The following is a 19,926-nucleotide window of genomic DNA, read 5'->3' as shown; positions in this document are numbered from 1 at the left end:
TTTAAAAAACCAGGCTCTTTGCATTTGGCTTAACCTAAAACTTCAAATATAGGGTTGGAAATAAGGATGTGAAGCCAGTTCCACGAGTCACAGAAATTCAAGATTGGGCACTACGACAAGCTTAAGTTCTGCCACTGCTTACAATAAAACATCTTCCCATTCCCATGACACTGTGCTATTCATTTCACTTTCAGAAGTCTGTAAAAAACTTTGTTTAACCTTCCCTGTAACAATGCATTTTACATAAGCAACTAGATGTTGAGAGGCTGAGCCCTGCAATTGCATTAGGACCAACATCTGTTAAATCAATGGACAAGTATTTCCCCCAAAATATTTCCTTATGGCACCTACCTTCTGGGGGTGGCTGGATATATGGGCATTTCTGTGCTTCTAAGAGCTCATTATAACCATAGTCAGTGATCTTCAGCACAAACCGACCATCCACAACACAGTTACGAGACTTGAGACGTCCATGGGCAAAATCTCGGTGATGCAAATATCTAATTCCCTATGAAACACAGAGAAAACTGAGGCTATTCCTTAAGAATTATCCATCAGCATTTAGAGACACCAAGTAAAATTGTCACCTTGGACAGCATCAAATACGGTATTGACTCTATATTAGAGTGCCTATCAACCCAATAAACTGTGAGAAAAGTTTAGAAATGGATTAGGAACAAGAATTAGACTATCTGCACCCTAAAGTAATACTGGAAGGGACTGGTAGCTTTAGGAACACCTAGATGTCTCCCTCTGTAGCCCTTGGACTCATTGCACTTAGAAGTTGTGCTTTTAGACAAGATTAAGAAGGTGGATACAAGTGGTACCCAATGAAAGCCATTACGAGCTGGATGCCCTTACCCAGCTCCCTCAAGGAGGATCAGAAGGTGGATCATGGGCCGTAAGAACAGTTCTGTCAGTCTACCCTCTATGGGCCACCTGTCCCTGTTCTGTGGTTCACCATTAGGAGTTGAAAACACGCGAGACTTGATTGGAAGTGTGTGAACACTCTTTTAAAGTGACCATAGATTCATTTTGGTTGGTAAAAGACCCTCAAGATTATCGAGTCCAACCATTAACCCAACACTGTCACAAACCCGTATCCCTAAAACTCTCATCGATGCATCTTTCAAACCCCTCCAGGGATGGTGACTCCAGCGCTGCCCTGGGCAGCCTGTTCCAATGCCTGACAGCCCTTTCCGGGAAGAAATTGTTCCCCAGATCCAACCTCAACCTCCCCTGGCACAACTTGAGGCTGTTTCCTCTCGTCCTGGTGCTTGTTCCTTGGGAGAAGAGACCAACACCCTCCATGCTACAACCTCCTTTCAGGCAGTTGCAGAGAGCAAGAAAGAGTCCCCTCAGTCTCCTTTTCTCCAGTTCCCTCCAATCCACATGGATGCATTTCTGATTTACGACAAGAAATGGCCTTTGGAAAGCACTTAATTAATTTTTCTAGGTGATCTGTTCTAGCCTGGGGTGTAGTTTTAAACTCTCATCCTGCTGTGTGGATGTAATCCTGTTCCCCCAAATAGTCCTTCTCTCAGATTATAACCAAACAGGAATAAGATGTTTCCATAAAAGACCCTGTGTACCAGTATAATTACATTCACATTGCTTTCCCCTGTATTACTATATAAATCCCAAAGTCTTGGATGAAGTAGCTATGTCAATATCAAAGTCATATGCAGGTCACATCTCAGCAGGGGCAATGGATTTACTTTAATTAGATCCATCACAAGAGAGGACTTGAACATCCAGTCCAGTTTCATATCTTCGTTTCTCAGCAAGTCCTCCAGGCTTCCTCGGGAGCAGTATTCTGTCACTATGGCAAAGATGCCACAGTCAGAGAAAAATCCCAGGAACAGATTCACATTTTCGTGACGCAGATCCTTCATCTGAAACAAGACAGTGAATCACAGCAAGACCAAGTCAGCCAGACATCTGCTCAGCAGCTTCTTTATATCATCAGATGTCCTTACTACTTCTGTAGTCCCAAAAAGCCTTTCACACAAGGATGGGGAAGAAATCAACCTTTTTGCTGCTTACTTTCAGCTCTCCTACACTCTTTTTAAGCCTTGCTTTTCTTAGTCTATCCATTATGACTAGGATAAAATGGCTTTGCTGGGGTAAATTGAGTTCAGCATGTGGAGTCTTGGCTCTGGTTCTGGTTCTGGAAAGCAATACAATGCCTGGAGGATCCAAAGTCATCCATCAAGGGTGCCTTTGGAGGCACACCCTGGTAAATTTGTTATATTTACATGCATAAAAATGCCACTCCTATGTTAGCAGTAGCTGCCAACAACTAATAGCTTTGAATCTGGAAAATAAATGCATTCGCATGTCATTTAGTAATGATAATAAAATTGAAGACTGAAAGTAAACTTCTAGCAGGAATCTTAGCTGGAGACAGAAAGCAAATCCCAGAGAAATGCGCAACCTTGTCTGTGCCCCACTGTTAGGCAGTCAACAAATAACACATGGAAATAGCTACCAAGTGCTTCATCCTGCCCTGACACAGGCGGGGATGGATGAGTTCCTCCAAACCACTCTGCCTTTGCAGACAAGGTTGCTTAGAGGAGTCATTGTACATTTAGCACTGCACCAGCTTTGACGTGTCAGGTCCAGGGTGGAGTTTTGCCAGATGCTGACCCTTGACACATGGGTCGTCATTAAGTTTGTCAGATGCAGTCATGCATGGTCCATTCCACCAGATTTCACCAGGCAAGGCTCGTTGGCAGCCATGTGTGATCCAATGGATAAACAGAAGACAAGGAGAATAAAAATACTATGCAGTTGCAAGAGTTCCCCAAACAACCTTCCCTCCACATGCCCAGTCATCCCCTGTTCCTACCTTCCTCAAGATGCTGGTGGAGCTTTGCCGCAGATTGTGAACGGCTCCCGTCTCGAATTTTTTCAGCCACACCCAGTCTCCCTGTCCACAATACAGGTGGGTGAATAACAGAGCAAGTCTCTGAGCAACAGCTAACATTGGGACCTAGGTCTGAATTCCAGGTCCTTGAATTTGAAAAAGATTGGAGATTTTTAATGTTCTTGGCAGTAGATTCTTTCTATATTGCACCTGAATAAGAATATCCACAGGAAACCCTCAAAAACTGAGGCAAGGCAGGACCTCCACCTGGATCAGAACTTCATAGCTGGGAAGTATCAGTGTCACTCAAACAATGATAAATTGATTAAAAAGGAAAGTAACTCTGCCCAGAGCTTTTCTCTGGCACTAATAATCCAGTTTATTTGCTTCTTTTCAATAAAATCTGCCATGCCACTTTTTTTTTTTTTTTTTTTTTAAAGCTGTCTTTTTAGGAAAGAACTGAAAGATGGGGTGAGTTTTTTGGGCCATTGTCTCTTCTTTTACTCCATACAGTCCTACTGGCACAAAGGAAAGTTGGTAGCCTTTATTCTGTATATTTGGATCCTAGCTTGTAAGAAAGGTACATATTAGAATTGTCACCACATAAAGGCTCTGTCTTGTAGAAAGATTCTTTATGCTGCCTTTAGGTGGTGACATCTCTAACGTTAAATACCACCACCCAACAGGACTCCAAGTGTCGGAGTGAGGGTTCAGGCAGAGTCACCTTAAGCACCTGTAAGTTCATAAAATCATAGAATCATAGAATGGTTTGGGTTGAAGGGACTTTCAAAGCTCATCCAGTGCCACGCCTGCCATGACAGGGACATCTTCACCAGCTCAGGTTGCTGAGAGCCGCGTCCAGCCTGGCCTGGTATGTCTCTAGGGGTGGTTCATTCACCACCTCTCTGGCCAACCTGGGACAGGCTCTCACCACCCTCAGTGTAAAGAATTTCTTCTTCGTGTCTGGCCTGAATCTCCCCTCCTTTAGTTAAAAACCATCACCCCTTGTCCTATCGCAAGAGGCCCTGCTGAAAAGTCTGTCCCCATCTTTCTTGTAGGCCCGTTTTAAGTATGGAAAGGCTGCAATAAGAGCCTTCTCTTCTCCAGGCTGAACAATTCAAATACTCTCAGCCTTTTTTCATGCTTGGGAGTAACTTATTTGCATTCTCGGGGGCTGTCAGCAGTATTCAAAGCCTGAGATCTATGGTACTGCAGCCCAAGATGTTCTACACTTGAGCAGATCAGTGAACCAAAGCATAGAGAGAAGGCTTCACAAGGTCCCTACGTACCTCATACAAAGCCACGTTGGAGGTTTCATGGGTGGCAGCTGTGCTTTTCAAGGAATAGGAGTGGGTTGCAGATTTCAGGCTTCTGCCTTCAGCTGTTACGCTGTTTGCATCAGTCAGACTGTCCAAGGTCAGCCTCTGGAGGGCAAGGAGAGCAAGTTAACCTACATCCAGTTAACACCTCTGGATATAAACCTCCCCCACAGCTCTGCCTTGCGCCATACATTTCACCCATGCTAGCAACCACCCAAACTTCCCATCTCATCTCTCTGAATATCTGTCAAAGGCTCATAAGGTTGACCTGGTTTAGTAACTTGAAACACTTCAGCAGCACTTCAAGTGATGGAAATGCCATGGCTTGGGGGAGAGTCTATAGGGGTAGCTGTCTCTCTGAGCAGGGCACGGGGAAGTGTCTCCTCTGGAATAGACGAGAAGCCTGTATCTGTGCCAGTGCCCTAGGCAAAGGGATTAGTCCACAGAAGTCTATATCATTGGCGTGGTCCTGGGCATTGCCCTGTCCTATGCCAAATAGCACTCCCCCATGAGATCCCCAGCTCTGAGCAGGAACGATTCTCTGTTTGTATGCAATCACCTTATTTTAGAGCCTAAGATGGTTTAAATACACAAACATGAGCTATGCTACACCATCCAACCTCAAGAACAAAGAATAAGCCCTGGCTGTTAGAATAAACACAACCAAGGGTACCATTTTACATCATCATAACAGCTCTGACACTGCATGTGCATCTAATTTGAGACTCAAAAATATGGGAAATTTTCTGATATGCAGGGGAAAATGAGGCATGGATAAGTGAATGAGCTTCCCAGACCTTCATGGCTATGAAAATACCATGCAGCAAACCTGTCTTTGAGTGTGCCACTTCCACCAGATTACTTTCACGAGTGGAAGTGTTTACCTTTTTATGTAGCTCTGGGTTGATGAAGACAAGGTCATCCAAGGTCAGTATTATCTTGTTAGGCCCCCGGAATAGCTGGCTGTTCAAGATGCTATGCCTAGGAGATTTGGAGAGCCACAGTTACGATTTTTAGGTAGGTAACCAGTTTACACTACTGCTGAGTCTCCCACATCTGGATTCCCCAATTCCCCACAGTGTAAGGAAAGTGCAGCACTTAGTGTAGCAGCAAGGATGGACACAGGTGAAAGAAGTCAAACCACAATGTCCTGACTTGGACTGAAATCTCCTCAGTCAAACAGCAAGGGTTACACCACTCACAGACAAAAGCTATAATCTCAAAGGGTCTCATCACAAATAGGCATCTTGAGTCAATCTGGTTACAAATAGAAATTGGATATGTATGTGATGCATACTTTGTTTTGCTTGGTTTTGTTTTTCATATCCTAAATCCTTCTCCATTAGGAGACAATAATAGGTTTTATTAGACCAGCCAATCTGGCTGATGAGCAAACAGCTTTTGGGCACACCAGTCTTTCTGTGGATCTGAAAATGAACCATGGGTAATTTATAAAAGCTGCCTGGACAAAAGTCACCACCAAAATGTACTGGCTGAATCTGTGTGTTGCAGCATGGTGCAGCACACAGCAAGATACGCCCTTGTAATGACTGCAAGCTTGTACAGAGAGAAAAGCTACAGGGAATGAGCAGTTTGGTGTGCATGGCATAGTGTAATGCAGCGTGAAGGTCTTGGAAACAGTATTGCTGAGCCAGGACTGTTCCTCTTGGCCAGGAGTAATTAGATCAAGAAGAAGATCTGTGCTGATTCAGATATACTTCCTCCAGGACCCGAGCCAGACGGGATGTCTATCACACACTGTATAACACAGGACAAATGTGCTTCTGGCATCTCCACAGGATGCTGCTGCCCATTTTCTGAAGGGTGACACTTTAGGCTACCAGATTTGCAGAACTGCCATGAGCAAGAGACAAAATTCAGTATAGTTGTCAGACCAGCAAAGACACTTTCTGTTGCTTCACTGAGTCCTGCTGTTTGCCCAGCTTCTCTTGAATTTACAGGGCAGAAGAGACCGCAACAAGAAATGGTGCACTGTCAAGGACTACACGTTCATGGGATGGTTCAAAGACACTTAAGTCCACTTTGTGACAGCCAATAGGAAACACTCCAGAGTTTCAATGTTAGTTTTTAGCGGGGATTTATCTGACACTAATACCCACCAAATGGCCTTTTTAGGGGCTCAGGGTAGAGGCAGAAGGCACACACCATCATTTTGAATCCACTGTTTCACTGATGTCAAGGCCTAATGCTGAGCACAAAGTCCACTGTATCTGGGACAGTCAAAAACTCATCAAGCAGGAAGAGAGAAGGGAAATGTAAGCTTCTCCATGGCCCCCAGTATCACTTTTTTGTTCAAAACTCTTTGTTTACCCTCCAGCTGATGTCTGATCTGTAGACACCAAAGACTTTGCTTGATGAAGCTGGCAATAGGATGCCTTTTGTGAACCATATTGCGGATAGAATTTCACAAAATCACAGAATGGTTGGGGTTGAAAGGCACCCCTGGAGATCATCTGGCCTAACCCACCTGCTAAAGCAGGTTCACCTAGACTAGATCGCGCAGGAAATCTGTTTTACAAAATATCGGCAGGTCACCATGACTTGCTTTTCCACTGCACGTACCACCCTGGGCATTTGAGAACAGACAGCTTTTTGGAGTTCAAAGGGAGCCTTGGCCATGTAACCACAGGCATCACATGAGATTATTTTTTTATTATCTTTCTTTAACCTCTTTTCCCCAAGCCATCTAACTCAGCTTCATGCAAGAAACTCATCACTTATTTACTTTTCACCTGTCCTCCTGAAAACCTTGTTTGGTCAATCACATCCTCTCCCCCAAGCATGGAGAAAAGCATTTCTCTGCCAAAAGCAAAACGCAGAGAGTGGAATGACTCATTTAAGGTCTGCAGTAGATCCCTGGCAGACCTAGGACCAGAGCTCCCACGTTTGAACTCAGACCATGCTGTGGTTTAAATTTAGTTCCAGACATGCCCTTCCCTAACATAAATCATGCTTTGAGTCACGCTAGAGTTTTTTTTCTTTTCTTGCAGATGGTCATACATCTTTACTGATGACTGAGCCTTCCCAAGGACAGTCTGGTACTCGTGGAACAGCTTACAAGCAGAGTAGGCAGAAAGATCGTCTTTTATTTACGTAATTGTAGAGGCAGGTGGCCAAGGGATAGAGCAGAGCTTTAAAGTGGGGGTGTATGGAGGCAACCTCCTCAGTGCCAGCAATTATAAGGTATCAGAAGCAGCTGTGTGTTATGAGCAGGGGAACTGTTTGGGGTTTTGCTTGTTGGGTGGCCTTATATCATCTGGATTTGGAGGGATGATTCAGGAGTGGAGAAAAAACATGGTTTTGGATGATTTGAGAGGCAGAGGTGGATGGGATAATCCAGGCCCTGCTCTGCTGAACTCTTTGCTTCTGAGTAAATATGCCTTCTAATTTCAGCCTCTACTCTGCCCTGGTGAGGCTGCATCTTGGAGCACTGCATCCAGTTCTGGGCTCCCCAGCTTAAGAAGGACAAGGAATTACTGGAGGGAGTCCAGCGGAGGGCTACAAAGATGATGAGGGGTCTGGAGCATCTTTCTGATGAGGAGAAACTGAGAGAGCTGGGGCTGTTCAGCCTGGAGAAGAGAAGCTGAGAGGGGATCTTATCAATGTTCATAAATATCTCAAGGGTGAGTGTCAAGAGGATGGACCAGACTCTGTTCAGTGGTGCCCAATGACAGGATGAGGGGCAATGGGCACAGACTGAAACACAGGAGGTTCCATCTGAATATGAGAATAAACTTCTTTCCTTTGAGGTGCCAGAGCCCTGGAACAGGCTGCCCAGAGAGGTTGCGAAGTCTCCTTCTCTGGAGACGTTCAAACCCACCTGGACACCTTCCTGTGTGATCTGCTCTGGTGACCCTACTTTAGCAGGTGGGTTGGACTGGATGATCTCCAGATGTCCCTTCCAACTACAAGCATTCTGTGATTCTTTAATTTCACTCTAATTTCAGTCACGCACCATGTAGACATCTATAATGAGAGATAAATTCCTCCAGGGGACAGTTTGGAGTGGATTAGCTTAGGTTATGGCCATAGTGTCCCTGACAAAGAGCAACCCATAGCTCCTGCACCACTCAGTCCATGTTGCCTCATGTCCACCTTGGATATAGAGCTGGGACACAAGTGTGACCTATGCAATTGGTGGAAACTGTTACTTCCCCAACAGACTACTTGGTTTGCCTCAAAGATCCCATGCACAGACTAACACATAAGCAATGTGAATGACCAGGGAGCTGGATTCCAGTTCAAAACAAGTAATCACTTGGTAATAAAGAGGCATCCTAATTAATTGCTCCAAATCCTCTCCAGTTACATTATTTCTCCTTAGTACACAGAGAAAGCAAAGAGAGTCAGCCTAGGTGCTTCATCAGAAACATTATTATATTAGACAGAGAAATCTAGAAAAGAATGATCTGGAATAAGAAAAAAGTCATTTAAAATGGCAGCCCACTCAGCCTCCACCACAATGTTCTTAAAGCAGATTCCCATAATTGATCTATACGGTGTGCTTTGCACTCCCAAAGTTATAGTCACCTTCCTAAAGCTTCAGAGCCATCATTCAGCTAATTCTTACAGCAACAGACTGTAAGGTTCTTCCAAACCCAAACTGGATTAATGGCAAAATAGCTCCTCTTGAGACTGCAGAACCAATGCCTGCAGTATTCAAACCACTATCTCTTAATAAAGTCAAGAAATATGTGGCTGGAGAGTGAAGACGACAGTCAAACCTGCTTTGTGTTCCCATGGTCCAAACTGCTGGTTAAAGTGCAGTTCTCCCACAGAAGGTAAAAGTGGCACCGAATCAAATAAATAATGCAATTCTCACCTGATGAGAGAAGCCAGGCCCACAGCACAAAGCACCAGGGCAAATATCAGCACTACTGCCAAAATCATGACTGCAGGCTCAATCCCTGTGCAAAGAGGGGAAAAGAATCCGTGAATTAGGCAATAATATTGAAAATATCAATATCAGATCATTAGACTACAAAGTCAAATATTCAGCCAGGAGAAGGCTAGAAGACAATTTTTATGCAATCTTAATTAATTTATGAATAGAGAAATACTAACTTTATTTACATGAGACTGCAATTGCTTTAATTATTCACTTCCATGCATTTTATTTCCTAAACCAGACCTAGAGCCCTGGATCAGTGGAAAAATAGTTTTTCTTCAAGTAAATAAAGACTGGACTCACACAGAAGTATTAAGATTTAGAGGCAGCGTCTGCAAAGTTCATAACTTTTGAACATTTGACCCTCTTCTCTCCAGGAACTGAAACGCTGAAAAATCTTTATCATGTGGTACCACACTGACAGCCAGCATGAGTCACCAGCTCATCGGGGATTTTTCATTCCCCATTACACATTTCTAATGCTGAAAAGAGCAGAAGAGAAGGGAGAGAAGGTTGATGTCTTCCTCAATGGAGTCGTCAACAGAAACTACTGGAGACAGATGCTTTGCTCATGAGTGTCTTTGCCAGAGAGCTAAGGAAAGCCAACATGAGTGGATGAGCTAAATTCCAGTGAGAACAGTTTGCTGTCTCTGTCTCTTCTGCCTTCTGTTTATTTCTATTTTATTCTGTCTGTATTCAGAGATCCTTAGGCACAAACAAGAGAAATTCGGGTTGGGAAAAGGCTCGTGACTCTATGTCATGCTTGCACATGAATTACAGGCCTTTTTGCAAGCACTGAAACGTAGAGCTTCCCCATGAAAGCTGCAGGGATTTTTGAAAGTTGGTGTTCTTTTCAGGAAAAGACAGAGCTTTTTAGCTCAAATTTTCCTGATGGCTTTGGACTTCCTTTCTGCTTCAACCCAGGGCCTCAGTCCCTGATCGTCCTCACACATACACTGGAAGAGGATTCCCAAAGAAGTTGTGGATGCTCCATCATTGGAAGTGTTCAAGGCCAGGTTGGATGGGGCTTTGAGTGACCTGATTTAGTGCAAGATAACACTGCCCATGGCAGGAGAGTTGGACTAGATGATCTTTAAAGGCCCCTTCCAACCCAAACCATTCTGTCACTCTATGATACTATGATTCTACATAAGAAGTCACTCTGCTTTTGTGCTCCAAGCTGGCACTAGCCCTGTATACCTCCATCTGAGAAGGAACCTGGGCACAGTAGAGTGGAAACTTCACACCCATTTCTCCATCTCGTAGACAGTGTGGATGTAGATAAAGGCTTTGCTTCACTAAACTGCAATGGAGACACAGCCAGCTTTCTCTAGGAGGTGTCTTGAATACAGGAATGAGCAAGACCACACCAAGCTGGCCTGGAGGCCAGGAATTATTCTTCATGCATGGTCAAAGTCAGAGTGTTGTCATCCCCATAAGAGCAAGTGAGCGATGTTCATCCCTAGGAGGCAAGGGAGCTTTGAAAGATGTGTTCCTTTCCAGAAGGACTGGTGTGAGTATAGAGCCAGAACATATCCCATAAAGGTCTTGCACAATGCTAGATCCATGGAAAAGGAGGGACTAGATCATCTTAAAGGCAGACTTGCAGGAGACCTGGCACTCTGATCTTGTGGTCACCTGCTGGGAAACTTGTTACTGAAGAGAGAATGACCTTTGAATAGCCTAATCATAGGGGTACGGGCTGGTTTTCTTGCTGGACAAAGGAGGAAATGCCTCCTGGAGAAACCAGTGATGAACTGTAAGGGTACGAAAGTCCCATCTCACATCTCTACATGGCCTTCTAACATTTTCAGGGAGAATCCGTAACCCAGACCACAATGTGGTAGGAATAATGTGGAGTTTGTTAATGCTCTCTTCTGTATTCAATCAAAGGCTTTTTTACTGGTGCTGTCTCCTAAGCTACCTCAGGTGGCCCCCAGAGATTGTGCTGTCTGAACAAAACTCCTCTGAGAAAGAGCCTGAGAGAAATTGTTTTGATTATTACCATTGCATATTATTACCCGTGAGGGCTTGGCCATACTTTAGAGGGCTCTATGGCAATGTGGCAGTGCAGAGAACCAAGGAATAGCAAAGGGTCTCTCCCTGGTCATGTAATTTGCTTCAAGTAGGGACACTGTTACACATCATGACGTGAGGGCTCTTCCACAGCTGGTAAACATCCCAGGTCTGTCCAATTTCATTCACTGAAGTGGCATCTGACAAGCTGAGAGCAAGAGCTGGTTGGAGCACAGAATTCACTGGGGTGAATGAGAGATAGTAAAAGGACAAGAAAAGTAAAAAATAAACACCGAGATAAACAAACCCTGAGGACTCAGAGATAGTGAAGGGAATATCAAAGACCAGAGCACTCATGTCACTGATGGATGGGCCATTGCAAGAACGATGTGAAGCCTTGAGGAAGCTCAACCAGAACTTTATAACTAATCAGAAGTGAAGGCAAGGTTATCATGGGCTCATGGGAAAGAGAAAATTTGTGGCATACTTGAGGGGACTTGTGAGATTGCGCTAAACTCACTAAGGGACAATTTAAAGGGACTATGGGACTATAAGAAAATTCTTACAGGATGTTCAGAGGAAGGGAAAAAAATGAGGAAAAGGAGGGACGGGGATGAGTTGGGGACGCTCAAGCATGGGATACTGGTCACACATAAGCATGTTGTGCATTTCTCTAGCCAAACCCTGCACCTCATCATCACAATCTGTCCTCCCTTTTTCTCCCTTCTGATTTTTTTTTCCTGGATGAGAGTAATCTTTATTCTGCCTATGTGTGGCATTTGCAGACTACAAATCAGCCTAACCAGCAAGTAAGATTAGAGGTCCTAGAGCCTGCAACCCACAGAATCTTAGAATAATTTTGGTTGGAAAAGACCCTCAAGATCATAGAGACCACAAGTCTGGAGACTGGCTCCTGCAAAGACCAGAGGGTCTGAGAGCTGACTATTATGGAATTACCAGTGTGGACCACCCACCAGAGGATGCATTTATGTGTCTGAAGGGACTGGGGTTGTGAGACGTGCTAGCAAGCTTGCAGCCTGATTAAGCGGTGGATATAAGGAGGAGCAGCTGAGGGAACTGGAGTTGTTGAGCCTGGAGAAGAGGAGGCTGAGGGGAGACTTCCTCGCTCTCTATGACTGCTTGAAAGGAGGTTGTAGCGAGGGGGAATCAGTCTCTTCTCCCAGGTAACAAGCAATGGGATGAGAGGAAATGGCCTCAGGTTACACCAGGGGAGGTTTAGATTGGGTATTGGAAAGAATTTATTTGCTGAAAGGGCTGTTGGGCATTGGAACAGCCTGCCCAGGGCAGTGGTGGAGTCACCATCCCTGGAGGGGTTGAACAGACACGGAGATGAGGTTCTCAGGGATATGGGTTAGTGCCAGGGTTGGGTTAATGGTTGGACTCGATGATCTTGAGGGTCTCTTCCAACCAAAATGATTCTATCATTCTACGATCAGACTATTTTTATTGTTTCGGCAATGCTGGTTGTGGGTAGCCATGCCCCTGAACACATTGATCTCCTGAATGAGTTAGTCTGTTGGTGGTTGGCTGTGTCTGCACAGTGTGTCTGTGTGTGCACACGCACTGGGAACACTTGCTCAGCCCCGCTTCTGGTGGACCTGGGGTCAGGAACCACAGCAGTCTGGCATCTTCACATCCAACTCCCCCTCCAACCCTAAATCTATACAAAAGCCAGCCTGAGATCTGGATTTCATTCTAGTCATGAAATTCAGTCTGTGAAATATTAGTAATAATAATAATAAACTACTGCTTCACTGCCAAGTGCCTAAAGCTTTATGCTTTTGCAAAGGTGCGAACATAAAATCTGATCTCTCTAAAAATCAGTGGGATTTTTCTGTGGACTGCAATGGGATGTTAAAATGCTACATCATTCCTAGTGGCAGTGCAAAATTAGATAGATGACAGCATTATACTTGTCTCTTCTATAGCTTGCCAGCTGCTGTAAAACCTGTATATCTCCAATTTCGATGGAGTGACACTGATTTAAACCAGCCATGTCTGGGCCAAGGGGAACATTTTTCCCAGCTGCTGAACGAAATATCCTGTAGATGCGGTTAATTTTGTCTGTTTAAGTCATATCCCGGAGCAGTAGGAATAAATGCTTAGTGTTATAAGTAAATATGTCAAATTGAAGCTAGGTATCCTACACTGAGATTTTGGCTTCCCTGTGAACTTTAAAACTGCACCACAGTTGCCACAAATTAAAAATAATAAGTAAAACCGATGCCCAGTCTTGGAAAAAAAACCCCACAAAACCGTAAGCAGCACAGGCATCTCTGCCTCTAAGTCTTCAATTTCTCTTGTCTACATTAACTCTAATTATTTTGAGTAATGATTATCATCTTTTCTTGATGAGGTGAGCTCTGATGATCCTTAAAGCTGCATAGCTAACTGGGTAAAGAAGCTGGGGTTAACCAGGAGAGGTGGAGGGAGCATCTGCTGTTGTGCAGCTCTCTTAGGCTCCCTTCAGTGCAAATCCTCTTAGTGCTCTGTCCCTCAGAAGGATATATAATCAATATATCTCTCAGGGATATATTGATTGCTATCAAAACAGGCAGATGTTGACTGTTAGACCTGGAAAACCTGCAAAACAGTGGCAACAACCTTATTGACCAAACAAGCAATGAGAGAGACTTGTGGCTCAATAGTGGGATGTCTGTGTAAGGCTCCCATCATTAATAACATGATGACTTTATTTTAATTTCTTGAGTTTAGACTTTTCTCTTTGGGGAGCTCTGATTTAAAGGGGTAATCACCGGGACTAAGAGAAAAGATGGAAGAAATAAGAAGACTGGACTCAATGCCATTGGAACTTTTTGGTTTTTTGTCTATCTTACCTCCGGTGCAGAGAACATCTGGATCAAACCAACAGCTGGAGTCTGGCTTGGGTGGAGCTCCACTGGGAAAGTGGATGGCCCGGTCTAGGGACTTCACAGAGTCTGAAGACATGTCCAGCAAGTGGGTTGGGAAGAGCTGGTTCCCACGACCATCTGTGTCCAGTATCACGTAGTTGCTCAGCCCCTTCCCACTGTTGTCTGTCTCTACTTGATAACTAAATCCAGGGAAACTGAAGTTTTTTGTGTGCTCAGCTATGTTAGCTCCTGAGACTCTGTCCCCTTTCCTCCAAGCACTGTCTATAGCCATTGCCATGAAGTAAATGGCATCATAGATTGTTCCAAAAAGTGGAGAAACCTAAAAATACAGGAGAAATTTAGGTCAAGATTAACTACTACCAACCTCTGGTTAGAGATTTGTGCCAAAAAAGGGTCCCACTGGCTAAGCTGTAAACTCAAGAACTGAGACACCTGAGTTTTAAGGCTCACAGGGTGAAGTGTTTGAAGAATCTTAGATTGAAGGTAGCCCTAGATCAACCTAATATATGTGTGACTTTGAATATCTGCCTTTTCTTATGGTTGCTTCCCAAAATACAATTTTGAGATATTTTTAAAACCGTGTGAAATTGCTTTATTGTGGGAAGAGCCAAGACTTTGAGCCTGACATTCAGCTGGCATTTTATCACAGCCTCTCTCAAAGCACTGCACTAAAACATCTTCCACAAATAGAAAATCAAAGCCAGAGGCTCGCCTCCCTGCCCAGGTAGGAAAAATGTCATGCCCAAAGGATCGGTTCTCTCTGTCAGAACATTGTTTATTCCTAAGATATAAAACCCACGAAGCAGAGCCACAGTGAACCCATCCTCTGGGGTACCAGAGCCTTTTCTCCTTGCATTGCTCCCTTCTGTGCCGGACTTGACTTAGGAATTTATAACTTCGCCCTTCTGTAAAAACACACGTAGTGGCTTTTGCCATCACATGGGCATTCACAGTTGGTAGGTGAAGAGGGATTATAGCCATGCACTCATGATAAAACGAGGAGTGCTGTTGCGAGCAACAGAATTTAACATCTGTGGTGGGATTCATTGACCAGACGTAGACACCTACAATGAATAACCCTACACTGAATATATTGAATGTGGGGTCTCATTATAGTGAAGGAATATGCTTTCAAGGCATAATTCATCCCCTCCTAATGTAGACATCCATGCAGATTTGATAAATTGTGCCTTAAAAGTACTTATAATTTATTGAAATATCATAGTGATATTTGAAGATTAGCTCAGCTGAATCCTACATCCCTTCACCAGCATGACAGATTCCCTAATTCTTCTTGTAATGTCTACAAGGTAGTAACTGACTTCACAGAATCACAGAATCACAGAATGTCAGGGGTTGGAAGGGACCTGGAAAGCTCATCCAGTGCAATCCCCCCATGGAGCAGGAACACCCGGATGAGGTTACACAGGAAGGTGTCCAGGCGGGTTGGAATGTCTGCAGAGAAGGAGACTCCACAACCTCCCTGGGCAGCCTGGGCCAGGCTCTGGCACCCTCACTGAAAAGAAGTTTCTTCTCAAATTTAAGTGGAACCTCCTGTGTTCCAGTTTGAACCCATTACCCCTTGTCCTATCATTGGTTGTCACCGAGAAGAGCCTGGCTCCATCCTTCTGACATTCACCCTTTATATATCTGTAAACATTAATGAGGTCACCCCTCAGTCTCCTCTTCTCCAAGCTCCAGAGCCCCAGCTCCCTCAGCCTTTCCTCACACGGGAGATGCTCCACTCCCTTCAGCATCTTGGTGGCTGCGCTGGACTCTCTCCAGCAGTTCCCTGTCCTTCTGGAACTGAGGGGCCACAACTGGACACAATGTTCCAGGTGTGGTCTCCCCAGGGCAGAGTAGAGGGGGAGGAGAACCTTGGTTTTTTATAGGCTGCTAGTGACATCTAGGTAGTTGTGCTGACAAATAACAAGTTTGACTACAGTGCTAAAAATAATGAGGCAAAGATGATCCTAAGCATTTCCCTCTAGAAGTATCCAGTATTTCATTTGTCCATCACATCCCCCCAAATTTTCAGGCATTTGGACATCTTATTCTGATGCCTCAAAACTCCATGAACTTTATCCACCTCAGGAGACATCTCTTCATCTTGAGCCTACTGTAGTTAGCATGTAGCAAACAAAATCTGAGCACCTCAGAGACAACCCCTTTCTCTTGAATTCCCAGCATGGTCCTGCCATTGAACCAATGGAGTTAGATTCAGGAGAAACATCCTTTCCCAGAGAATACAGACCACATTCTAATTTCACCATATCTTTCTCAAAATAAGAGCATGATGCATTCTGGGTTGTGTCTTGCATGTACTTTTTCTGTAACTATTGCTTGTCTCATGTCTCCCACTACTGGGTCCTGGAAAGTCCCGAGAGATTACATATTTACCTGGGTGGCTTCCAAATCCCTGGTTATTTCACCACTTTCTTTAGCTTCCCTAAATGCATCATAGAAAGTCCTTTCTCCAGATGCCAGTGTGATAGTCAGCACAGCATCATATGCTTCCTGGAGCTTGCTGTCATTATCAAAGACATCAAATGAGTTGTTTTGGTAGGGAAGGCTGTACAGTAAAGTGTCATATGGAACGAAGACGTATCTTCCATCTGCTAGTCCCATTTCCAGAGCTTTTGTGAGCAAGGTGGCCTGTTCCTCTCCTCCAATGAGCACAGAATGCATGCACAGGACTATAACTGAAACACAAGGATTGCAGTGTTGTTAATCCGTGTGGGGGTTTTCACCAAAAAATAGCTCCCTCCCCCCAGTAAAAGAGCTGTCTGAACTGCTGTATCAGGTCAGACTCTAATGGATTGCCACCAAAGTGATGTGCTGAGGAAGCAGGGGGCTACACTCATTTTGTTCAGCCTCTGGAGGTCTGCACCATCTAGCAAAGGAGGCTGTAAGCATTACCCATTCCAGGAGCCATACAGAAGGAGGAGTGAGGAGACATTTTCACAAAAGTGAGGCACAGGCTAACGTGATGGGAAGTCATGGTCCTGTGCTGTCATCGGCTGAGGGATGTGAGCTTCTCCTTTCTGTGCCCTCAGCTGACAGACACCATACAGTCCATATCAGCTCCCAAGATCCACCTGTTCACCCTGTCACCATATACACAGATTTTAGGTTGAACACCATATTGTCTTTCAACATCTGGTCCATGCTTGGCCATCCCAGAGTCTGTGTCTTTGCTTGCAACATGGGGACAACGTCCCCATGTCCCCATGTCCCCATGTCTGGTGGGGAGATCTGAAATACAGGTGTATCTGTTTAACAGGCTTTCTATAGTGCTCAGTGGCCCTTCATAGAATCATGGAATCATTTTGGTTGGAAAAGATCATCCACTAAACCATGTCACTAAGAACCTCACCTACACATCATTTAAACACCTCCAGGGATGGTGCCTCCACCACCTTCCTGGGCAGCCTGTTCCAATGCCCAACAAGGCTTTCCAGGGAGAAATTTTTCCCAATATCTAATCTAAACTTCCCCTGGTACAACTTGGGGCCATTTCCTCTTGTCTTATCGCTTGTTCCTTGGGAGCAGAGCCCGACCCCCCCTGGCTCCAATCTCCTTTCAGGTAGTTCAGAAATCAGAAGATGTCCTCTCAGCTCCTGTTCTCCAGCTGAACCCCCCAGGTCCCTCAGCTGCTCCCATCACACTTGTGCTCCAGTTCCTTCACCTTCATGAAAGGAAGCTCTCCAGATGTTTCATCCAGTGCACCGTTTCTAAACTCAGTCAGTGAGAGGAGAAAATTAGGGCAATGATGGGAGGGAAAACTGCAAAGGAGACCTGCCTGCTGCTAAACCTCCTACTAAAAGGAGAGAGAAGGATCTCCAGAATAGCTGTGGTCCCTCTAGACAGTGAATCATCCCATACTATAGCACAGAGCTTAAGCTAGTCAGATAAATCATGTCTGAAGAGGCACTAGTTCTCTCCATTGATTAAGAAAGGAGCCCATCATCCCTAACCTACATGGAGAGCTGTGATGATGAGGAGACAAACCCACCTAAGGGGGATTTGATCTCAAGTGCACATTTAAGCAATGATAACACTCCAATTTGGACATCACGTTGCTACCCTTGTCAGTCTTTGGCATAAAAGTCAAAGTCTTTGCTAAAATGCATCGTCATCTGGATTCACAGTGCTGACTGCAGGGTGTACCTCCAGGATCAGAGCTCCATCACAGACTTCCTACCAACACTCTGAACCCGAAAAACATGACTTTTTTCCCACGTTTCTCAAGAGAAAACAGAACATTCTTTACTACTTGTGCTTGTACTTGTACAAAGGCGCTTTCACTGCCTTAGTAAGTTGTGTATAACACCAGATTTTATTTCTGATGCATTAGTTGAACACACATAGCAAGGACACATCATCAAAGCATGAGATCTTTTGATAATCCATAATCCCAAACACCATAAATATAAAACCTTCCTGTAAACCTCTCCTCACACTTGACAGGGTCAAGTACAGACACCTGTCTACTAAACTTTGTCTTTCAGACAAGCTGGACCTAATCTTTCATGTTGTAGTAGACTATTTTGCCCTATCTCTATCACATTCAAAATTCCCAGCATTCTTTTACATGAAACCCTGGATCTGGTAAGGTCAGAGATAAAATTCTGCTTGATTTAAATGGCTTCAATATTTCATTCTCTAAGTTATGCCTACTGAATACTAATGAAGTCCTAATATGGAAAAAATAATAATAATTTTTTTAAAAGGCTCAAAGTACTTACTTCTAATGCCATCAACTGCTTTAATCTCATTCCAGGTATCTTCAATGCCCTTTTCTCCTTTACGCACAGATGTAACAACTCCTACAGGAAGCCCCTGGTTCCTGAGGGCACTCGCTAACTTGTTGGCTGTGCCCATCCAAATACCCTCGTTGGAAGCAATGATGCCAACATGAGCCCAGTTAAAATATTTCATTATTGTAAACAAAACTTGGGTTGGAGGGGGTAAGGTCCTCGCGAACGTAGGGTGATGGATGCTGGAATCCAGTTTATAATTAATGCACATCCATGAGAAGATGGCTTTATTCCAGTTTTCCCCTAAAAGTGTAGCCACCTCACAGAAGCCAGGGTTCAGGGGGCCTATGAAAGCTGAGGAAAGCTTTCCAAAGTCAATGAATCTAACCAGAGCCCTTGATGTCTCACATTCTTCCTGCAGGACCACATAATCCAGCCTGTGGCCAAGATTTAGTGAAGGATCTTTGCTTATTCGTCCCACTGCGAGCCTGGCAGCCACATGGGGAAAGGCTTTGGAAAATAAGGGGTCACAGTTCCAGGGCCCGAGAAGTCCGATTTTAAAAACAGAACAATGTGCTGGAGGGCAAAGTAGGATTATTCCCAACAGCAGCCAGCAGAGAGCCTGGAAAGATGTCTTGAATGAATTTCCAACATTGAACTGATGCGATGTGATGTGCCTTGACAGCACCCAGAACAAGCTGTTAGGACACAGTAGGAGAAATGACATTGTTTTCCAGGTGGGTAGAACTGCGACAGGTTCTTCTGGAAGCCAGGTAGTGCATTAACAACTGCTGGAAGAAAATGAGATTATATTTGCCTTCCTGTATGCGTATTTATTCAGTGCATGCAGATACAGCTGAGTCAGCCCAAATTACACAACTGTTCTCAAGGTGTAAGTCCATGAGATGCCAAAACCCTGGACATGTGCCACACAACACACTGCACCACCCCAAGTGTCCAACCAACGTCAGTTAAACATACCATAGCCCTTACATACACACTTACATAAACATTTTAAAATGCTTTGCAATATGTTTTGGAACCAGGCAGTGAAGACTGACTCCACTTTGTTTGCAGTGGTAAACACAGCACTATGTTTTTGGTTCTCCAGAAGGATGATTCTCAAATCACACAGAGAAACATGCATATAAGCAAATAA

At 44.4% G+C, this 19,926-nt stretch overlaps 1 protein-coding gene across 1 annotated transcript in view; it reads right to left on the bottom strand.

Annotated features, from left to right (window-relative positions):
* GUCY2F (guanylate cyclase 2F, retinal) overlaps positions 1 to 19,494 on the bottom strand; it is a gene marked incomplete at both ends in the record, with an annotated part of 43,899 nt that extends 24,405 nt beyond the window's left edge. The window contains 9 exons of the mRNA XM_082043468.1: positions 352 to 508; positions 1,719 to 1,895; positions 2,852 to 2,932; positions 4,159 to 4,293; positions 5,073 to 5,169; positions 9,032 to 9,116; positions 13,972 to 14,326; positions 16,408 to 16,709; positions 18,756 to 19,494. Coding sequence (XP_081899594.1) covers positions 352 to 508; positions 1,719 to 1,895; positions 2,852 to 2,932; positions 4,159 to 4,293; positions 5,073 to 5,169; positions 9,032 to 9,116; positions 13,972 to 14,326; positions 16,408 to 16,709; positions 18,756 to 19,494 — 2,128 coding nt within the window. The remainder of the gene's footprint in view (positions 1 to 351; positions 509 to 1,718; positions 1,896 to 2,851; positions 2,933 to 4,158; positions 4,294 to 5,072; positions 5,170 to 9,031; positions 9,117 to 13,971; positions 14,327 to 16,407; positions 16,710 to 18,755) is intronic.
* Positions 19,495 to 19,926: the final 432 nt, after the last annotated feature.

Source organism: Streptopelia decaocto (genome assembly GCF_964273445.1).
Source record: "Streptopelia decaocto genome assembly, chromosome: 1".
Lineage (NCBI taxonomy): Eukaryota > Metazoa > Chordata > Aves > Columbiformes > Columbidae > Streptopelia > Streptopelia decaocto.
Note: the sequence above shows the minus strand (reverse complement) of the source record. Positions and strands in the feature narration are given on the sequence as shown.